At 45.4% G+C, this 23,208-nt stretch overlaps 1 protein-coding gene across 1 annotated transcript in view; it reads right to left on the reverse strand.

The window, feature by feature from the left end:
- Positions 1-1,114: 1,114 nt before the first annotated feature.
- Positions 1,115-23,208, reverse strand: part of POU2F3 (POU class 2 homeobox 3) — a 37,922-nt gene continuing 15,828 nt past the window's right edge. The window contains exons 4-13 of the mRNA XM_009872072.1: positions 10,357-10,461; positions 8,739-8,841; positions 5,485-5,567; positions 5,161-5,343; positions 4,643-4,784; positions 4,402-4,538; positions 3,648-3,809; positions 2,782-2,848; positions 2,119-2,251; positions 1,115-1,154 (exon numbers count right to left, since the gene is read on the reverse strand). Coding sequence (XP_009870374.1) covers positions 1,115-1,154; positions 2,119-2,251; positions 2,782-2,848; positions 3,648-3,809; positions 4,402-4,538; positions 4,643-4,784; positions 5,161-5,343; positions 5,485-5,567; positions 8,739-8,841; positions 10,357-10,461 — 1,155 coding nt within the window. The remainder of the gene's footprint in view (positions 1,155-2,118; positions 2,252-2,781; positions 2,849-3,647; positions 3,810-4,401; positions 4,539-4,642; positions 4,785-5,160; positions 5,344-5,484; positions 5,568-8,738; positions 8,842-10,356; positions 10,462-23,208) is intronic.

Below are 23,208 nucleotides of genomic sequence, written 5' to 3' on the forward strand. Positions count from 1 at the left end.
TATCAAGCTCTTTTCAAGTGAAGAGCAGCAAAGTAACAACAATTTCCCTGGTGATATGCTGTGAAAGTTGAAGTTTCCTACACTTTGGCATCACTTGCACACACAAAACCTCAAGATTCACACCTGAGCAAGCTACATTAACATTACTTACAATTCAGGAAACACCAGAACACATGCACACCTCTGCTCCTAAGAGGTCGTTTTCATCTGGTATCAGGTAAAACCCAAAGAATGAACTAAAGAACGAAAGTAAAGTCAATACTAATCCTTGTCACATCAAATCCACACAAACTGCTTTTGTGTTCAATGGAGTCAGAAGTTCACCCAAGGTTTTCAAACAGTGACATCCTCCAGTGGGGCAGTGAGGCCAGCTGTGACCAATAACAAGACCTGGACACAAATTTTGCAAAAGACAACGATTTTTTTTTTTAAAAGGGAAGAATAAAAAAAAAAAGTAAAAGTGAAATTTAAAAAAAAAGAAAAAATAAAGAAAAAAAGGAGGGAGGAGGGAAGCACCTTTAGAAACAGAGCAGAATGGCTCAAAGCAAAGCAAGTTTGGCAGTGGGTGAAGCACAGTGCCGTTGGCCTTGGAAGCCTATTGAAAACCAAGGCTCACATCTAGACACAGGTCGCTGGTGAAATGAACTGGGTAACCTCGGCTCAGTTTGGGGGTTTATGGTATGTGTGTGCGTGACAGTAACAGCATGATAGACCCTTCTCATGGGAAGCTCTGAAATGAGTGAGGGGAAGAGAGGGTCCCGACACAGAAATCCTTCCAGATTAGAGACGGCCAGGCGATCCAGTGTGAATGCAGAGAATTGCAAGCAGAAGACAGCGTGTCATGCTAACAGTGCTAAGCAAGGGCTCATTCCTGAAGTGAATGCCTGGAAGAGTATTACAATGTCACTGTTGGCGTTGAGAACCCTTGGGGAAGGTCAGCTGCGGTTTGAGTCCCTGGAGAGTTCTGCTGCTGCGGGTTCCCTTAAACAAGACCTTCATTTGGCAGCATTTTGAAGGCACTGGAACGCCAGATGTTGCCCCAAGCAGTGTTCCTAGAGAAGTTGGTCCATAGCTAGAAGTCAGAGCTCCTTTTACACACGAAGGAGGAGTCATCTCAGTGGAGGTAGGTAGGTTGATTCCATCGGTACCAAGATCTGTTTGCAACACAGAGAATAAAGGCCACAACTGCTGTGTCACTAACAATTTCCCTTGAAACAAAAATCATTATTATTCTGTTTGTAACCTTACTCCAACTCCCCAGCCAGCAAACGATCCTTTGCTCCTTCAGTAAACTCATAGCAAACCCCCTGTTTTTCTAAGCATCGTATTCCACTGTGCTCATGATTTCATGTATTGCCTGGCAGCTGGACTTCCTCCGTGTGAGAGAAGGTCTGATTCACAGCATAGGGTGTCCATGACTCAGAAAAGCCCAGCAGCTACAGGTGACGCCCTTCGCTCTCTGCTGCCTTCCTACTAACGCAGCGTCCTTGGTGCCATGGAGCAGAAACTGCGAGTGCATGGAGGGCTGAGCAGCACAGACTGTGGCAGAGGCATGTTCACTGAAGTAACAAGGGCTCTGACCCCATATGTGTGGCTTAATATTTTTGTAGCATCTCAAGGCAGGGTGGAGTAACATCTTGGATTTTGTTTCACCTGCCACTGTGGACTAGTCACTGTGCAGCAGAGCTCTCTGGGTGGCACTGCAGGAGAGAAAACTGGCTGTGGAGGGGATTACCCAAGCAGAAACAGCAAAACAAGCCTTCATCTGCTTCCTCCACACATGGAGTTAGTTCAGGACAGTCCACATGGCCAGTGTTTCTACTCAGGTTTTTGGTTTGTGTTTTTTTGTTCTTGTTATGTGTTTTGCTTTTACCTCTCCTCTGTTTTTTTTTTTAACAAACACATGACTTTCAGGCAAAATTTGATTTACTATTTGCCTTCTAGCAGAAAAATACACATTCCAAGAAGCTTCAGATTAGATGTGAAGAAGGTTTGTGTAAGAACTACCATGTAGCTCCACATTGATGGAGTCTCTAAAGTCTCTAAACCCCTTGGTTTCCTCCCAAGCCCCCCCAACACCCTTGCCAAGGAGCAAGCTGTGTGCCCCTGCTGCCTTACCCTGAAGAGTTGAAACCGGACGAGTTCATTGCAGCTTTAGCATTACCCTGGGCTGTGCTGGGGCTGCCAGCATGTAGTGTGCAGCCAGGGGAGGAAGGCCTGCTGGAGTTCCCTGGGGAACACGATGATGTTACTGTATAGCAGAGAAAGCAGAATAAGACCAGGATCTCATTTTCCTGCCAAGGACAGCCCAAATCCAGAGGGTTCCACCATATCTAGTACCCATCCCATCATCTGAACACCTGGCTCACTGTCTGCTCTGCAGCAACAGGGCAGAATCAGAGAAGGTGAGGGACTCCAGGACTGCCTCCTCTGTAGCTCTCGCTTTCTATTACTGTGAATCGCATTTCTCAAAGGAGATCTGATGATGTTCTGTTGAAGAAACGCAGTAACCTACCTCCAAGCACTCCTCTTGTTTGGCTTCTAGGTGTGCCTGGCTCCCAAACCTAAAACCACCCCAGTAAAACTTGCCTAGGATTATCCTGGGAATGTTACTGTGCCCAGGCTTGGCTGTTCTTATCCCTTGTCAATAGTTATATGGAGATACTTTCCCTGGCCAAACCCAAGGGTCTTATTGTGACCTGAACGCCAAGTAGTTAAGAGAATAAGAACAGAGGAAAGAGGGAAGGCAATGGTGACTGAGGCAGGTTTCTCAAGGCTTACCAGCCCCAGGCATGTTGCTGTGCACTGGATTGACGGAGAGGGGTCCCAAGGACCCTGAGGTAGAGACCTACGGAGAAACAGAAAGAAACAGTGAGCACTTAACTCAGACTGGATGTTCTCACCTTGAAACTTCCCAGGTCACACTTGGTCTTGGGCACAAAGAATTCCCTTTCCTTTAGAGAGTTCTTGATGAGTGAGGATTCTCAGATGACAATTAGTAATTTGGTGGCTGCAGTCAAAGCGAGCCCAGTGCATTTGTTGTTCAGCTGCGATATTTGAACTAAAGGCAACACGCTGCTCAGAATGCCTGATGAGTAAAGGCATACTTTGTACAACACATTCATAGGAAAATTATTCAAAGCTACTGCTTGAAAAATTTATGCTTTGCAAGCAGCATTTTGTGTTTGCGACTGTACACCAAATGTGTTACGCAACAAAGGACCGAACTTCTTGTGATGTTTTCCTGCCTTCTGATGGGTAATTCCAAAACCTAGGAGATTTCAAGATAAAATATTGCTTGCAAGAACGTACTCTTCCTCCCACTCGCGTGTGCTCCAGCACTAACAATGCTGTAGGGAGGTTCCTGCCACTTTTACACGTGGAAGAAACAACTAACTAGCAGAACTGCAACAGTGGCTTGTTATCCTCAGTAGGGCAGTAGATTACAAGGACACGCTTTCACTCTCAGCACACTCCTGCAGGTGTAGTCCGTGCTGGGCTGTGGCTTGCCAGCGGGTCAGAGACTTGTGTGTACAAGGAAATGCCCTGTCCTGATTCCTTTTCCAGCAAATTCTGCTGCATCTCCCCCACCCTTTTCTCTACCTCTCTGGGATGGCACGAGAACTCCTTAAGCCAAATTCGCTTACCAGTCTGGAATTGTAGATGGGTGATTTGATGGGGGACGGCATTGGGCAGCTGATCCGTTTTTCCTTCTGGCGACGGTTGCAGAACCAGACCCGAACCACCTCTTTTTCCATGGACAGCTGCTCTGCTATCAAGGATATCTCCTCTGAACTGGGCTTGGGGTTCTGCTGAGAAAGGGCAGGAGATTAAAGAAAGCCCTGAGGAGCTATAACTTAGAGCATCGACGTATGCCTCGGCTGCTGGAAGGGCAGAAGACAAGGGTAGGGTTGGCTGTAAACTGGAGACAGGAAAAAATTTGCTGCTCAGACAAAGCGTAAATATTTGGGTGACGGATTACATTCTGTGAACCAGAAAGCGACTCTGATTCAACATCAAGTTGCATGGATTCAGTGCGGGATGAGTCATAGTACCTGTTATTGTATAAAGCACCATGATCTTTAATCTTAACAGTACCCTAAATCATTGCTTGGGGACAGTTATTGACTGGTGGTCTTCGTATCTCACAGGACACACGTGTTTGTAAATCTACCTGCACCCTCTCAAAAATCCATTTCTTCTCTTTCTTCCTCCATCTCTCATTTAAAAAGGGAAGTAATAGTAGCTATCCTTTCCTCTGAGTCACTTATCTTCTGGTGCATTTGACAAACAAAAAGAGCGATACATTTTTTTCTTTTTTTTAGAATTCAGTGCTACTGCGACCTAGCAAATGCCAAACTCAGTGAGAGTTCACAACGCATTGAAAGATTTTCCCCTCACATCTTGAAATCTTTTCTCCAGCGTGGAGCGAATGTTGGTCTCAATGCTGGTCCTCTTCTTTCTTTTCCGTCCAAACATCTCATTCACTGAGGGGTAGGAATTGGCAGTGCTCACTGAAGAATCCAAAGGAGCAGATTCTGGGGAAAGAGGGAGAGGGAAAGCCGTATTGAAGAAAATAACAAGTTCATTTCCTCTCACCCTGTCCAAAACTGGTGGCATTTCTGCATGTAGCATCGCTTACCTGCATCACTCAGCCACTTCTCCAGCAAGGGTTTGAGCTTGCACATATTCTTAAAGCTCAGGTTGAGAGCCTCAAAGCGGGAAATGGTGGTCTGGCTGAAATCATTGCCATAGAGCTTCCCCATGGCAAGTCCAACATCACCCTGCCAGAGAGGATCCAAATCACAACATGATCTCACAAAAACCCCTCACAGCTTTCTGTTGTCAGGGCACCTCTCAGGCTGCCTGAGAATAGGTTCAGCCTTGTTTCCACTACCTGCCTGCCACAGAAGGACCTTTCTTTCCCGCAGGAATCTGCTCCACACCCCTAAGCCTTTGTGTATTGAAAAAGGTGCAGATGAGGGCATGGCAGTGAAGCATTAGGAAGGGTTTGTCTTCATGTGTTTGGAAAGGGATGCCCCAAAGAAAGCCAAGCCTTCTCTAATCCAGCCCTTCTTCCACCCGTGCCTCTGCCACAAACTCCCCCAGTCCAACGTGTTCCCAAGTGACACGACTCTTCCCGTGGATGAGGCTGCTCACCTGCGTGAATCCCAATTTGATTCGCCTTTGTTTGAAAGTCTTAGCAAATTTTTCCAGCTCCTCCAGGTCACTAGGCTCTTCAGATGCTCCTGATGGAGTGAGGTGCTTTGCCACTTGCAAATGCTGGGGTACGTCCAGGTGGGGTTCAACCGATGAGCCAGGCAGTCCTGAACGGCCCACAGCCTGTTAAAAAAAAACAAAACAAAAAATGCAGTCACAACAATAGAGAAGTACACAATTTCCCCTGTCATTTGCTCTTAAAGAAGCAGCATCGTTTGTAGATGGGTGCTTCTCAGGGTGGGACGGTGTGTTGAGTCAAGTTACCTGTGATGCCAGGCTGGGTCCTGGCTGGGAAAGGAGAAGGCTGCCCTGTTGCTGAGGGAAGGAGAGGATGTTTGGCTGCAAAGCTGAGGAGACAAAAAAAAAAAAGACACATCTGATCAGACCAGCTCCATCACCAGCACCTAGGCAGCTGAACATCACGGCACAGGAATGGCTCACGCAGCTCAAATGTCAGCCCTTGTTCAAAATATGAGGATTTCAACCATTACAAGTGTGGATGCCTCCGAGCTGGATGTAACAACTAAATTACCATAACAATATAGGTAAAATATCTCATCCACTGACCCCTGCATGTACCTCATTAACCTAAGGCTGAACTAGGGTACAGACATTTTCTGTAGACATCTAACATAGATTTTAGATGCCAAGCAGCAGAGAATCTACTGCATCCTTAATGATCTCTCCTGGTGCTTGAACAACACAGCTGTTAAAAAAAAGTGCATCTTACTTCCAATAGAAGCTGTTCTGACTCCAACTTCCAGCCACTTGAGCTTGGAAAAAAAAATCCTGATCATACAGTTAATCTCATGAGCCTACCCACTGTTTTCTACTCTACATTTAAAAATTAAATGTCATTTTGAAACCATCAGACCCTTTCTTTTCTACTCTGCTGTATTTCAAATAAATTGAATTTCTTCTCAAGTGTATCAACTGACACAAAATGATGAAAGGAAAAAAAGAAGGGAAATCTATAAACCTAACAAAACCTAGTATTTATTGAGACTGCATAATTGTTTAGTTGACAAATTGCCAAATACAAGCCTGTATCTTTTAGAGAGAATGTCCTAAAGGATCAAGAAGCAGCATAGGTCCCTAGGAATTTAGTTAGGTTCTTCAAGTCTGTTGTGAGTGAAGCCTGTAGAATTTAGTGCGGATTTATAACCTTTCTTGAAACAGTCAATATATTCTATTGATTCAAAGTGACAATAACAGGGAAAACTACAGAAAATTATGGACCTGTGGTTAAAAAAACCCCAAGTAAATCTCCAGAATCAATCACTTCCTCCTTCTCTCTCTGTCTTTTTTAATTTAGATCTGAATGTGCAGGGTCCCATTTATTTATTTAGACTGGCGTTTCAATAAGCCCTCTCTAAAGCTGGAACAACTTTGCATTTCAAATGCAGGCTGGTAATGAGGTGCACATTTTTAACAGCGAAGGTAATTAATCAACAGAATGGCTTGCCTAGGGACATGGCGGGTGCTCTGTCATTTGGAGTCTTTAAAATCATGATTGAACACCTTTGCGAAAGCTAAGCTCTAGCTCAAGTGAAAATTATGGGCTGGATTCAGGAATCACCAGTCTGACAGCTGATGAGAGCGAGGCTGTGTTTTCATAAGATGAAGACCTCAGCAGCAATATTTTGGCTGTCAGTGTTCCCTACATCTACCTGGCTGCCTGTTTCCACTTCAGTGGCCTAGAACTTGCACTCCCTTATTCAAGCATGCCAGCACGAGCTCTTTGAAGGGCTGCACAAGGAATCTCATCGGGGCATGATCAGCCAAACCTGGGAAGTCACCTAGCTTTAAAAAAACATAGAAACCAAGCTGAGACACATGTCCCCTGGGAAGGGTTAAGCCTACAGTCAAGCCATTTGGCCATGAAATCCATGAACTGAGGTACCCACCAGTCAGAACTCGGGAAACATCTAGAGCATTCCCACAACAGCCCAAGGGACAATTCCAGGAGTAGTTTGTGCATATCTTCGGCATGAAGAATGCTCCACCTGTATCCGTGCCAACCAACAAATTCCACAAAACCTATCTGTGCCTTCACTTTCACTCCCCAGGGGCAGTGCACGCATGCAGCAAAGGATCATTACGACCTGGCAGTCATCTCTTCAAATGGAAGGGCTCTTGCACAAAAATCCAGCTGCTGGCCAGAACAACCAGTCTTTTTCAAGTCTGGAACCAAAAAGGGTCATGGCGAAACAAGTGGCCATCTGTTGGAGGGGTTGTAGCTGCCAAAAGGAAGCCACTTGACACTTTACCTCCATAAAAAGAAGCAAGTTCTGTTTTGCAGTATTATAATGTGTTTGCTATTATATGTGAATAAAAGCAGGCAGTCAGCAATATATTATCCTGACCCCGATATCTCAAACAAACTAAATACTCGATTATTGATATGCATCAAGCAAGTTCTTTATACTTCACTCAGCATCATTTACCAGAGAGAAGAATTTATATACTGTCAATGAGAAACAGGTTTCCCACTTGCCTACAATATAGATTTTTCTTTTGGAACATTGGTACTAGTGGATTCAAGCAGTAGAGATTTGAATGTTATAATTCTGCATTTTGGTTCACACAGAGGGATCTCTGCACTGAAATAAATCAGGAATGTGAGCAAAGGATCCAAGTCCCTTTGCATTTGTCAGGTTACAGATCAAAGCCCACGTTTGTCCACAAAAAACTTCCTCAATGGCAGAGCTGTGTCCCTGTTGTTGGAGACATGCCATAAAAATATCAGCAATAAAAATAAAATAAATACACAAAAATAAAAGTGAAATAAAAATAAAAAATAAAATAAAAATAAAATAAAACACAAGGATTTTCTCAAGTTGAGAGTTCAATCCTCAGTCCTTCCAGTAGTTAGACCTCCTGCCCTCTCCTGCCCTGTGGCTTGGAGTGAGATTTGGAAACAACCACTGGCAAATCCAAACCTCCCAGCGCTCATCTCCAGGTTGCTCCTGGCTCTCTTAGACCTCTCTGTTCTGGTGCCAGCATCATCCTTGCACCAGAAAGCTCCTTCCCTGGATTTGCTCTCCCTCTAAGGTAGAGCTCAACTCAATTTCTCACCAGTTTTCTGGAAGAAACAAAGAGTGCTAACGCAGGGAGACAGGGAGCCCCGGCAGGCTGCAGCTGCTCCCCAGGGAGGTGGCTCCTTGCCATTTTGCTTGCTCAGAGGCCACCGCTTGCCAACCCAACTTTCAGAGGTGGGATCCCCCAAGCCTGGCCCCAAGGTGGCACTCTTGGCCCACAGAAGACACCGGAGCATCTCCGGAGCTGGACCCTTCCCGGAGCAGCTGCCTACGTGGGGGATCATCCCAGATGTGGAAATCAGCACAGGCGGCAGAGCAGGGGAGAAAGGCATCCAGTGACATAGCAGGAAACAGAGCCCATCATGCTGGGAAAACATAACGGACTGAACGCGACAGTGATGAGAAGGGAGTTTTTCATATATATATATCTATCTACTTTATTATAACAATGCCCCTTTGAGCTTTTGTGGCTCTTACCTTGTTGCCCAGCCTGAGACTGAGACAGAAGAAACTGAGGAACGGACTGCATATGGCCAGGAAGCAATACGAGCTGCTGCAGGGTGTGAAGAGAGCTCATATCCTACGGAAAAAACAAAGGGAACGAGAAAACTCAGACAGCATCACCTCTCCTATGAAGCTTCCCTGCTTTTTTATATTTGTCCTTGACCTCATTCACATTTTTCATTTAAGTGCCAACATGCTGGATTTGGGCAGTTTATGTGCTTGAGCAGCTACAGATCCAGAGGTGTTCCACGATCTGGAGTTTGCAGCTGTGTAAGGATTCTGTGCACACACACAGACAGATATCCACATGGAGAATTGTTTTTACCCTAAAAACTTAATTCTCAGAAGCGACATTTCTGATCCACTGGCAATCAAACCTTGTCATTAGAGCTATCAGAGAAATCTTTTGGATTTCAATTTCTTCCAGACAATACATTTTCAGAATGAAATCCCAAAAATTACACAGGAAAGTACAGCTGACTGTCCCATCTCATGAACACAGAGATCCTACTTTTTACAGAAGGCTGACTTCCCAGCCAGCCACATTCTGGGATGGGAAAGAAGCAACATTCAACAGCAATTCTCTACATCAACAGCAAACACATTGCAATGGACACAGTAACTGGATCCAAAAATGTTTCCTTTGCCACATAGCTGCCTGGAATTTTCCTGCATTAAGCAGAGCAGGCAATAAGTACTGAAAGATCAGGATTACATCCTAGTGCTCTTTCAGATTACAGGGGTCTCAGCCCTAGGCCCTGTGTTGGGATTAGAGGATAAGAGTTGGCATGGGATAGACTACACACACAAATGCCCCAATAAGACCAGCTGTCTTTAGAAGTACACTTTTAGGGAACTCATTATTCAATAAGATGAGCTCTTTGAGCTTCTCAAGAACTGTTTTGAATCTTTGGGGAAATCGAACAGTCCTGGAATTGTGTAAGAGATCTGAATAACCTGCAAAAGAATGAGGGAAGAGATTACTAGAGCAGCAGTGTGACCTTCTGGCATCTGACTCTCACCAGAATTTAACAAGAGTTGAGTGCTAAACTCCAATTTTTTACCTTAAAAAATAAGAAAAATTTCCTCAAGGAACTAGTATTTTCTCTTGTGTAAATCAGTTTGAGTCTATACATATTCAAGGATGGCTATGCTGGGTCAGATCAAGAGTTAATCTAGTTTAGAATACCATCTCCAACTGGCATTAACCAGATGTTCATCAAAGAGGAAGACCGTATCAAACACTTCCCCTTGGTGTTTTCTCAGCCTCTGATTATTTTCAGTTCAAGGGATTTCCCAAGCACAGTATGCTTGGTCTGCTTAGTAAATACTCAAAGGAAATCTTTTCCAAGCACACGTCCGGTCTGCCTTTGAACCCATATAAGACTTTCTGCAGAAAAAAAAGAGAGGCTGAGGAGGAAGCTGACTTTTGCCAAAAGGTTCACTTTCCCGATTTAGCATCCGTCATACCCTCAAGTCTCCTTTTACCTCTGCCTTAGGTCATTTGGCAAGTGTCTCAACACAAGTCTCTTCTCCAGAGGTTCTGTGCTGTTTCAGATTTCTGGGTCCCCAAAGCAGCAAAGTCACTTACCCCTGCGATTTGGCTTCCGGGCATCATTGATGATCCCTGCACAAGGTGACCTGACCTAGGGGGGATTGCCGATTGCAAGGAATCGCTGAGGTCTTCAGTTTTAATCTGAAAAAGCGCGAAGTAATTGTAGCATTAGGGAAGAGAGACAATGCAGCATTAAGAAGTGGAGACACAGAGATGCAGGAAGCGTGGGACTGCTAAGAGCCTGAGAGGCTGGAAGGGATGGCAAAGGGGCTCCTTTCAGAGAAAAGTCAGAGGTTGGGACTCGTTGCTTCCAGCCTTCCAGCCCGGTTTTGCAGAAAGACATGGCCATTTCCCACTTCTGCTCTCCAGTTTATAACATGGACATCATTCTTCTGCTCTGCCAACCCGAGGGGAGGCTTGCAGTCTGCTCAGTTAAAACATATTAATTAAAACACTTCAGAAGTCACCAAGTTCCAGTGACTTAACCAGGTTTAAAGCAGGCTCTCCTCAAACAAAACACTGGGCCATTCTGTGGAGTTACAAAAGGAAGACACAAAGCAGTTCTTTATAGATCACAACTCACAACCTGATGGTGGCTTTGGCTATAGACAGCCCCTCGTTTTGTTCTGCAGGTACGGAAAGGTCTCCATGTTAATTTCTAACATTGCTACTACATTAAGACACCCAAACAAAAAAAAAAAATCCACAAGTACATATTCGTGACTTTGTACCAGCTACAATTCTTTGGTAAGGCTGACTGGGACAGGAGAGAGGGGAGATTTTGAAAGTTTTTAGGTTAATTCCCGCAAGCAGTCCGAGGAGTGTCTATGCACAGATGCCATGCATAAGAGGCAGAAAAGTCATACGGAGGACTTATAACACACTTTCTCTGAGAAAAGACCCAAGCAAATATTTTCCAAACTTAGGCTCAAGTTTTTCTTAAGCATGAGAATGCCTGGAACAAAGCTCACATCATGAATCCCATTCCTCATCTAAGCCTTTTCAGTGCAAAAAGAGCCTCCAGCTTCCACAGACTAGAAAAACCATGAAGACATCAGAAAGGATAGTTCTTAAAAACGCCGTCCATGGGCTCAGCATTGCACATTCACTCTTACTACTAGGGCTGAACTTCACCATCTCCCATGCCATTACACCCAAGGCCAGCATCCCCCAAAAGCCAAGCAGGGTCGTGTTTGCCTGGGTTTTGCAGTGCTGTTGTGAACTTTAGGTCATACAACCTCCTACCAGCAGATGGGGACAAGAAATTCAGCTTTTAAAAACAATGGCGCAAGCATGCATTTTTGGCTGGGGGAGGTTTTATTTCAATTTCACTCAAGCAAACCAATACACAATTCTCCACAGAAGCAAAGTTAAAAACGTGATCACAAGAGGATTGTAGCTGTACAGAAGGTTGTGGGCCTTGTAACACCACTCTCTGCGTTTCGGAAGGTACTACGTCGAGTGAAGAGAATTCCATCTCCTTTCACTACAGCTATAGCTCCGGACACTGCCGAAACTAGTTTTGCAATAATAGTAGCTCCTTGCAACAAGAGTTATACATGCTATGAATTCCATTTCTTTCCTACCTTTCAGGTTGGCATGATAATCCCTCTTAGACTGGTGAAAAAAAATCAGATGGAAGGATCTTCTTGATCGCTATCAATGCGGATAGTGTCTAAGTTACTAAACCCTAGACAAAAGGCTCAGGAGAATACACCGTTACCCTTGAGCCATCCAATCGTTGCAGGCAAATGGTTTTACGCGCATTTTTCTTTTTGAGGGCGCATTAAAAAGAAGTCATCCAAGCCAAAGAGAAAAAAAAAACCAGATAAGTTACCCCTGCTTGCAATTCATGTATCTGCCTCACACAACGCAGTCATCCAAGTCTGAACAGTCCCCAAAAGAAAAGTTATCCACGTCTTAGAGAACAAGGCACTTGATCCCAATAGGAGTGGAGCGCTGAAGAAGCACAAGCCATTTCCAAACTGAAATCAATTTTTACAGCTGCCAAGTGGAATGATTTGGAAGCCTTCCAGGGTGAAAGGGGTGTGTAGCTGCATCCCGGCATCGCACAATATGAGAACGGGAGGTGGGTTTGGCAAAGGACCGGTTCCCGATTTAAAAACAACATCTCCCACTGCTCCTTCCCCCGTCCCTGGAATTCTCTGGCTCCCTCCTGCGCAGTGGGCGGGAACCTGGGTGTTCTTGACAAATCCTTCTCCCCTGCACCTATTTTCATTGGGTTTAGGCTCAAATTTTCCTCTCCCTCCTCTTCCTCTCCCCAACAGGCTTGCAGCTGGCTAATTGTTCATTAGCGAGAGTTCGGGGTATATCCAAAACTTTTGGGAAGGTTTATGCAAATCCTGCACCTTCATTTTTTCCCTGGCTAAACCAGCAGTATTACCAACTGTACATTAAAAAACCAAACCCAAAAACCCCAAAAAACCACACACATTGTGGGCGAGGCCACTCAATATCATGAGACTCCCTTAAAATAATGTAAATTTCAAACTAATAAAACAAGGGGAGGAGCTACCTTCTGCTTTCCCAGAGCATCTGACTCATATTTGCAGGCTTTTTCTAAAGATGTGAGACAAGTTTTCTTTAAGGAACCAAAGTTGAAATTATCACAGAATCACCTCACGTAGGTATTCGATGAGAAGCCTGCAAAAATGTTGGAAGTGAGTAACAGTGATTTAGTTAAAACCAGGACCAGATCCCACTGTGGTTCCTCAGGACCTTGGTTTTACGTGATGATTTGACCAGTTAGGGAATGGTGAACAAGGTTTGGGGAAATAAGACTGTCTAAAGAAAAACAAACTTGTGAAACAGTGGGGCCAAGACATGCACTGCAAACACACTTCTTGCCCCTTGGGTTGGAGGGGATTCTCCGGGCAGGGCTTGGAGCAGCTTCCAGCTCCTCCGGAGGAGGTAACGGCAGGTGGCGGCACCCGAACGCCGGGCTCCCTGGGGCTCCTTTGGGATAGGAAAGGAATCACGCTTGCAAATCTCAAGTGGATGTTTTCACAGCCTTAAAATAGGGTCAGCTGCCCCCAAGCAATCAGAGTGAAAAAAACACAGGAAGGGTGACTGGATGGAAAGAGAGCCCTTTCCTTAGTTGGCTAACGTGTCTGCAGGGCCTGGCCAAGGAGGGATTGTTTCTTACCTATCTCTGGCCTAAACACAAAAACAAAAGCAAAACAAACTAAGAAACATATTGAGGGCGATGGAAAATGATCAAAGCTCTTCAGCTTGCTTGCGTAACTGATTTGTGGAAGGTGTTTCATAAACATTTCATAAGAAGAAGAATTATGAAGAGAACATCTCCCAACCTGCCTGCAATTACTGCACAAACTCTTCCTTACCAGTAGGAAGAAGGGGAGAGAAAAAAAAAAAAAAAGATACATCTGTTTTGTAACTGATCTGTGAACTTTTGGCAAACATTCGGCTCGTGAAAACATCCTGCAGACATATTGCAAAGCTGTAAAAAGCCAGCCTTACATGAGGAAGTTGGAAAGATTCGCCTTAGCAGCTCTGATTTCACAGTGGAAAGCCATAACCTTCCGACAGACAACCCTCCTCACGTGAGCCCAGCTTAGGGTCACTGCCCACTGGTGGTTTGAGCTGGTCTTCCTCATCTGTCAGACACCAAAGCAGGCAGCCTGAACGCAGCCCCAAGCCACCTTCTTCTGATGAGCACTTCTGATGTCATGTAAGCGCAGCTCCGCTTCACCAAGGCGGGACTCACCGACTGATTCAGCACCCAGAACCTCCGACGTTTTCCCCAAATCTAGATAAGACATCTCGCACCCTGCCGGAGTGAGGCCATTAAAGCCCCGTCAGCCTCCTTCAGTACCAGTTATTAGGCTGGAGCTGCAGTCGTTATTGTAAGATTGAAGACAATCGCATTTTCTGTATAGTTTCTATTTAGACAGTAACCTCTTTGAAAGAGATATTTATCTGCCTTCATATCTGGCTTCTCTCATAGTCAGCAACTCACAGCTGTCAAAGAGTTTGACTTACTCATTCCCCTCCCTCCCCTCATTGCAGAGCGGTCAAACCACACCACTGCGTAGAAGAGGGTCAAGTGCACACTGACTTAAGAGTCTGAACCAATTGCCCCTTGCTGGAAACAGCACGGTTTTCCCAGGGCTGAGTCATTCCCAGAGCGCTATTCAATACAACAGAGCTGTCTGAAGCTTTCTCCTGAAGATGAGGGAGGAAATTTCACGACAGCAGCAGATATCAAAACTGGATCCAGGGCTACTGCAGTTAACTAAGCCTTCCCAGCTCTCAGTGGCGTAAGCGTACTTCTCTGAATTACCTGCACACGTGGGCACCATAAAATAAAAAACACACTAATAATAAATTATAGCAATAATAATAATGGGCTTGCAATTACTATTTCCACATGTACTATCCTGCACGTACAGCAAGGCTTAACAGACACCCAGGAAGAAAGCAGAACACCCTTATGTCAATGCAACGATATTCACCCTGTAACATTTTATATCCTTTCACACTGAAGGGTGGGATTTTTCAGAAGCTGTCAACATGACACAAGAAGTGAGTTAATCCCATGCTGAATGACTAACAGACTGTATCCTAAAACCCAGCAATAACAGCACGCTGAAAAATTAAAATGTAGTCTCTAACCTCAACGCACCTGCATCACAGCTATATGAGGCCTTTGAGTTTATTAACCGAGGTCTGATCTGATATGCTGTGTCCTCTGAGCTTCAGCTCTGGATTTTAATAGTCGTGCCTCAGCTGTAGTAAAAGTGGGGGTGGGAACTTAAAGAGTAGCCAAGCTACATGCTTCACAAAAGAAAACAAACAGAACCACACTTAGCTTTGCATTCATGGGCTTTCTGATACAGCACGTCCTTGCGTTTTTGCTTTTAAACAGAGAACAGGACAAAGGGAGAAGTGACCTCTCTGTGCTGAATAGTAAACCTCAAAAAGATCATGTGCAGCAGAGCAGGCTTCAAAAGCAGGTGCTGGGCAAAGGGGTGGAGAACCAAAACCAGCGATGGGCAGAGCAGCTGCCCTGCATGGCCACGCTCACATCGGCACGCTTTCAGGTAGGCACGTCCTGGCGAAGGGCTGCTCTCCACATCAAGAACTGCGACCTCTGCAAGAGCCTGAGGAGCACAGAAGCTAGCTAATGCTTCCAGGAGGTGATCTGTGTTCAGGCAGCACAGAGCTGACAAAAAGATATCAAAAAGCAATCACACCCCCCTTGCTGTTACTATTTGTACTCAGAGATGTGCTACCTTCTCTGCCAGGGTCTGTGGACGTGCCAAATTGGAAGTATTTTAAAAGAAAAGAGGAGGAAATGCCATTTTCTTGGTCAGAATGGTGAGAACCTCTAAACAAAGCATGGAAAATAATTTTACCACCATTAAGACTGTAATTTCTCTCCTGTCTCTCTGCCCTTTTCTCCCTAGCCATCCTCAGCCCAGAGGTCCTGCGCTTCTGCCCCAACCTTCTCACGAGTTGCAGCACTGCTCGCTGCATCTCTCTCAATTTCACTTGCCCAACTTCCAAAGCTCTCCAAAACTCCACCTCTGCCTACACCTTTGCGCTTATCTTCTCTGCTCCCACCCTGGGCTGCACCCCTGCCCCTTTCCTTATCAATGCGATTTCACACACGCCAGGCTTCATGGCTTCTCCCATGCCCTCTTGCATGCTCACACAGGTTCCCTGGAGCCTAATCACGTTCCTGTTGAAGTCAGCAGCAAAGTTGCTTTATTGGGCTTTCCTGAGGCCAGAACCAGACCCTCAACTGTTCTCCAGATTCCCTGCATGAAAAATTTCTCCTTTCCACAGTTCTCCTGCGGAGGGGGAACAAACTGTGATTGTTCTGGGTTCTCCATGCTCTCTGGCTGCCAGTCAGTCACCAACCACCTAAATAACTGGCACGGCCTCCCTGCTCTACAGAACCCATGTCCCCAGATCAGTCACCCATGAGGAGGGCAGAGCAGCGTCTGCCCAGCGAGTTGTGGCACAGGTAGCCCTTGGTAGCAAAGCTCTTTCCACCACATCCTACGTTTGAAAGGAATTAACTTGGAATCAGACAGCTCCCGTGACTGGGGCTGGCTCCATCCCAGCTCCACAGGTTTCTCCGATTGGTTCACAGCAGTTTTGGCACCGGTTGCTGCGCCCCAGGGAACTGGGACACAAGAAGAGCAGCTAGAGGGATTGCATTAAATACGCACAAGTAATATAATTAAAAAAGAAAGTGTGAGTGAGAAAGATCACCTTTGCTGGGGAGTATCACAGGGATTTTCATTTTGGGTGGAGGAAATGAAGTCTAGTGAATGAGAAGCGGGAGCTCGGAGCCTGTTCTCTGCTCCCAACTCAGTGGCTCTGGGCAACTTGTGTGTTAGGCAAGCAGGGCAAGAGGGTTTCTTGCTGGCATAAACGCAACGTCTGACTCCTAAGAAGCTGAGCAGCCCCGGTTCAGTGCACTGATTTCACATGGAGTGCCAGCAGATCAGCACCTTTGGGAAGAGAGAAAGTGCACTCTGATGTCAGGCTTCCAAAATTAGAGGCCTTGCTTGAAACCCCATTGCCTTCACCTTTTTATGCTATGACTTGCCCTTCTGCAAAAGAGGAGTAGGGCCCCACCCTTGCTGGGTGGTGCAGGTTTTTGATTGAATTCTTGGAGCTCACCAGATGAAAGGCCTTCAAGAATTTGGAGTCCTCTCCTCATTACCGATGAGCCATTCTCCAGGCAGAAGAATCATATCCATGCACAGTAGTTCATACAACTCACCACTTACAAAGGTGCTGGGCAACCTAAATAGTGGTTTAACAGTGACAGCCATGCCTTGAGCTTAGTTTCTGTTGTGGAAACAATTGTTACGTCACTTTAGACAGGTCCATGAAACTAGGGCTTGACCCCTGAGAGCCTAGAAAGTGCTTTCCCAAAAAAGACGGGAGCACAGCTGGAGCAGGAAACTGGCATAAAGATAAGACCTCTCTGTCTCTCATTCACCTCTAAGGCAGCTTTGAAACAACTGTAAAAGATTATTACCAGTGGACTAAGGCAACAAGTGTAGGAAATACCTTATGAATATAGTTTGCTCCTTAGAGGTCTGGGGAAGGAGAGCAGGAGTTTGTGGATGGACTGCAGCTGGATCTTAAGGAACAGATCCAATGCAGCCAATACTGAAGTGATGCTGGGTTGTTGTCAACTGTTATTGGCTAACATAAAATTAATTCAGTAGCTTTAGGCCACCTATCAAGAAAAAAAATTTTAAAAGGCCAAATCCTTCCTGCTTCTTCCATCCTCCTTTCCCTCCTAAGTTTCCCCACAGACTCACTGGCTTGTTTCGGAGTTCATTCCCAGCAATCTCATCTGAGGGCCTCTGCAAGGTGCCAGAACAAAACTAGCTTGAAGAAGGGGTTCCTCTACATTATCTGTCCTAAGCAAAATAGTGCCATATATAGAAACAGAGGACTCTCCCTCAAGCCAGGGCTTTCTCTGATGCTTTCCCAAAGGGCTGCATTTCAATGAAGAACCAGTGCACACATACAAATTTATGCAATCAGTCTGTCCCTGGGACAGAACAGGGAAACTTCAAAAGGGAAAGGCCAAGGTAGTGCTCAGCTTAGATCCAATGTCAGTCAAGGCAGATACGGACAGCTGGGCTGATTTCCAGCTAGTGAAGGCTCAAAAGATGAAAAGCAGATGCCAGACTTTGGCTGATGCCCTGGGGCAATGTGGAGAAGAGAGAGTGAAATCTGAATTGATCCCCAGAGGGGAGAAGGAAGCAGGATGTGAACCTCCCCTTGAGAGGAGGGCAAAACAGGACTGGGATGGAAATCTAGAGGGTAGACTGAAACCTGAACTACCCACAGGGAAAAGCCAAGCAGGAACACAAATGACATACAGGGAACACATGAGACTGGGGGGGGGGGGGAACACAAAATGGAATGAAAAACTATGAGAGAGATCCCTGGGGGGAGGGAAGCCCTGGCTGAACAAAATTAAATCTGCAGGGAGTTTTGCATCCCAGATGTTAATAACAAACTACCTAGCCAGTTAGGCCCTTCTTTCCACCTTCAAAAGGATGGAGGGGAGGAAGAACTTGTCTGTGGTTGAGCACAAGACTATGAATCAGAGAATCAGAGTCCATATCCCAGCTCGGCCAGGGAGCTGGTCCCTGGATTACAATACACCTCAATGTCCACAGGCAACTGTCCTATAAAGCATTCATTGATTTCAACTGCAATCACAGTGCTCAGCATCTTTGGGAAAAGCCAGGTAGTCAGTCTGTGTCTGCCTCATTTGTAAGACAGGGCTGAACACTTCTCTACCTTCGAGAGGCTCCAGGATGCTAAATTCATTAGCAAAGTACCTTCAGACGTGTGGGTGGAAAGTACCAAGCAAGGTCAGAGTGTTAATGGCACTGAAAAAAGCTACCTGTGTTTTTAGATCTCAGTCCACTTTAATTTCTCGTATCATGTGTCTGCAGGACATCAGCTGTGAAGACCTGAGACAGCTCACACTGTTACCTCAAAATAGTTGTTGAAAACCCAACATAAATCTCAAAAATTAGAGTTCCCTTGGGCAAAGGCTCTGGCAGATATGAACAAGGCACACAGATGAGTTGGATAAGGACAACCTGAGAGACAGGAACCCCTTTGGCACCTTTTGCAGAGAGCAGAGCAGTAACACACAGGATCTTTCACTTGCTTTTGGAAGGGAGGAATTTTTTCAGTGGACTCAATACCTCACTGCTCTTTTGTGATAGCAGACACATTCAATTTGCCAAAAAAAAAGTCTACTTGAGTGCTGCTGACTTAGAGTCCTAAGCAGCTCAATTATTTAATGCTGACAGAGCACCGAATGAGTGGGATTTTTAAATACGTCCCTTACAGCAGTGTGAAACAGTCAAAATGGCAATGTGTATGACCCAATGTGCAAACGTAGTGTTGAGCTAATGTGCATATGAAATATGAGGCCATTTCAGTTGCACATCTTATTTCCTAATTTTGTTCTGGATGGTTCCATTTGTGTTCTCCAAACTACGTCCTTTTCCCAGGTAAATCCACCACAAGATCCTATTTCTAGGAAGCCTATTGGAAACGGATGTATACCCTTATTATATCCCCTGATTGTTGTAAACTGGAGTAAAAAAAAGTAAAAGGACTAAAAAAACAACAGGAAAATTCAAGAGTGCTGAGCCCTGGGATGATCAGGCAACTTAGTGCCTGCTTGTCTGTCTTAAATATTGTCAAGTCTCACAGCAGAATCACCTTTACATTGGATACAAATATCAAACCTGTCATTATCATTAAACAAATGACAGCCTGTCTGCAAGAGTTAGCCTTTTGCTGGAATGAAACCACATGACATATTCAAATACAGTGCACACAGAGATCCTGCTAAGCCTTTCTTGCGCTGGCAACACATAACCTCTCAGCTTTTTCTCCTTCCATCACCAGAGTGCAGCTGAGTGCTTGAGCATGTGAAGGGGTTTGGAGAGGACCTTTCATTGCCTGCTCTGGAAGGAGAGGAAATCTGAGCCCTCGTTCCTTCCTGGCACTAGAAGACCAACAGGTGACATGGCCCCAACACATTGCTTTCCTGATGGAAAGGAAATCAAACACTCGGCTTCCATGTATTTTCCTCCTCCAGCTGCAGATCGACGCACAAGTTCTCCGTGCTGGGCTACACCATCCACACAAACCCTGTTGTTTCCCAAAAGCATCTGCCCGAGCTCCATGTGTGTACTCCAGAAGGCCGCGTTATCTCAGGGATTAGCTCCAGACACAGAGCAAAATCGCTGGCTCTCTAGAGCATTTCACTTCAAGACCCATTTACGAAAACAAAGTCCTTAAAGACTGAACTAACAGGGAAATAAACCAAACGAGAACTGGTAAGACCACAGCAGCATCACCACATTACAGCAAGGAAAAGTTCTGGCTTCACTCTCAGTCAGACTCTTTCCTGGTCCCACTCGATTCACGGCAAGGTTCTGTAGCAACGTTTGCCGAGTTCCTCTGTCCTGTCTCTGACACGCTCTGGCCACGATCCCAAACCATCAAGAAGCAGATGTCCCTATCCAAGTTGCCAGCACTGAAGGTGAAAGTTTATTACTGTCTCTTTGCATTTCCCTTGATATAAACAGGAAACAACCAGCATTAGACTCGCTAAATAAAAAGCCAAACCAGATAGACAAGGCAGAAGATGCTTCTTTTTCCATCCACGCCCTTTTCCCTCTCATTCACATACAAATTACTGTTGCATCCAGGTGGGAGGAGAGTTTGAAGAGGGGAGGGGGGGAAGAAATGTTTGCCAAATAGGTTGAGGGATCAGAAGGCAGCTTTCTCATAAAGCACAGGGCTGACCCACAAACTGCAAGAAAACCTCAAACTCCGCAAGAGTTTCCCTCCTCCCCGTTTTCAGGGTGAGAGCAGCCACAGCAGGGAATTGGTAGGCAAGGAAGGGGTCTAACCAGGTCACTCCACCCTTCTCATCCCGCCTGGAGCATAACATGGGAGGGAAACAGACCTGAAATGTAGGCCATCTACAAAGACTGGGGGAGAGGCTTAAATGATGCGAGATTTACGATCTTCAAAGTGATTAGCAGCCAGCACTCCAAATAAAGTCAAAAAGAGCTTAGCAGCTCTTGCGTTCAGTTTGGAGTTGGGTTTCAAACCATACTTCTTCAGCTTCAGTTTGAAAACTTGAATTGCAAGGTAAGAAGAAAAAAAAAAAAAAGCCACCCCAAACCAACCTCAAACCAAAATTAAAAAAAAAACAAACCCACCAACCTCCACTCCTAATGAAAGAGCTCAGCACCTGATCTTACATGAAAACATTTTGTTATTTCCCTATCTCCCTCCTCCTTTTTTCTCGTCGTTTGAAATCTATTTGCTGAATTGAAGGTAAATTCACCAATAGCTGAGGTCAACCCAAAACGTGAGTACACAACCCATATACATTTTGGCTCATGCTCATTCCAAGTAGTAACAGTAATGGCCTAAGTCTTCACATGGCCTCGGGAGAGCCAAGAGAGGGAGACAAAGAGCCATTTGTACATCCCTGTGTCCACTCACATGGACTGCCACACCCCCGTCCTGACATCACCGCAAAACCCCTTCTCCAGGTGCTACCTGTGTTCTGGGGAACTGGACCAGTTTAAAAAAGCCGCATTAAAATTAGCTTGTTCACGGGCTTTTCCTTTTTAAATCCTAATAAATCCCCCGTCAGGCTTGCTACTCAGTTGCACAGACAGATGTGCTGGCACAAATGAAGGGGATTTTGTGGTACCCCTTTGGTAGAAGGAGAAAAACAGAACTGGGAAGTGACTGCTGCAGAAGACTGTCATACAACCATAAGCTTTTTTTTTCCAGAGGAGGATATTTCTATCAAGCAGAGTCTGGCCCAAATTCAACTGACTGTGAGACTGTCTGCCCTCACAATTTTACCAGTATCTGCTCATTCTGTGACATGCAGAGAACAAGGACCTTCAAGATAATGGGTCAAGGCATCAGTGGGTGTAAATCAGCTTCGCTTTGCCACAGTCAATAACATTTCCTTGATTAACCTCAGCTCAGTTTCCAGTTCTAACATCTTTGCGGTGTTGCCATAGGAAAAGTTTGCAACATGTAACAATCTTGTACTTTCATAGCTTATTTCTATCTTGAGGGAATTTTCTTTTATCACTAGTTATAAGCAGACTGGATTATTCTCTTGGCGTGTAGAAAGCCTGTGCTTTGGGCTCTGCAATCCACAGAGCTGGAGACACAAGACTTTTTGTTTGCAGCTGGGTATTCCAAAAGCCTGGAAGATGGCTGAACGTGTTAAGACACCTTTGATAGGAAGTTACGACCCACCCAAAACCAGAGCAGCCAAACCAACCAACCAAACAGCAACTTGCTGACATCTGTCAGACAAGAGCCACCAAGGCAAGCCTAAAGGAGAGAAAAGTCACCTTGAGAAGCTTCAGCTGCCCACCTGCTGCTAGCAGGAAGTCTCTGCAAAGGATTGCAACCCTTGAACTCGGGGAATGCAGGGCTGGGAGCAGATAGGTTGCTGTACTGTTAAGCGTGCCAACATTTGCCTCAGACGCAAATGACTGCCTGTGGAGTTACAGCCCCTTTTTCTTTCTTCACTCCAGCTCCCCAGTCAGCCCTGGAGCCCTGCAGCAGACCAGTGGGTCTAGACCTCCTCTTTTTCTTTACAAGGTCTGAGTCCAGCTCCACTGATGGCCACAGGAGTCCTTAGCTGGAGAGCCTTTTCTCACGTCTCTGCACAGATTCAAGATCTATACATTCTGGAAGAACGTTGCCTTCCTGCCCTTGCAATTCTCAAGTGAGATTCAGGGATTTCTTAGAGCCCCATATGAAACTGCAGACACTCAGTGGGACAGGAGTTGCTTTCAGCTGTATGAAGCAGGAGGGTAACAGCAGATACAACAAAAACAATGGTCCCTCACAGGTTCATTTGCAATTGCTTGCCCTGCAAGAAGCACTTGCTTTTCTCTGCTGTCCCTTTCCTCACTATCTTGCAAAGAGGAATCTGCTGCTGTAGGCAGGCCTGGTCTTGACCTATGCACTCCAAGACCTCAAACCACCTCATCTTTAGACCTTGCTGATACTCCTGTGAGTCAGCCCTGTGCTCTCAGGCTTGCATACCACAGTGCCTTCAGTGACAGTGTCACAAGGAGTAGAAATGCATGGGGCTTTGGGGCAGAATTTGCACATTTGCCAGTGTAACTGAGGTCCCTTTTGTTTCTAAATGACAAAGAAAAATAAAAAGACATAAAAAGCCTCAAGCAAGGAGTGATTTGAAGAAACTCTGTAATTAACTGAACTTCTATGAAATAGGAAGGCCTAGAAATCAAAAGTTTAATCTGTCACTCTATC

The sequence above is a fragment of the Apaloderma vittatum genome, unplaced genomic scaffold (genome assembly GCF_000703405.1).
Source record: "Apaloderma vittatum isolate BGI_N311 unplaced genomic scaffold, ASM70340v1 scaffold34950, whole genome shotgun sequence".
NCBI lineage: Eukaryota > Metazoa > Chordata > Aves > Trogoniformes > Trogonidae > Apaloderma > Apaloderma vittatum.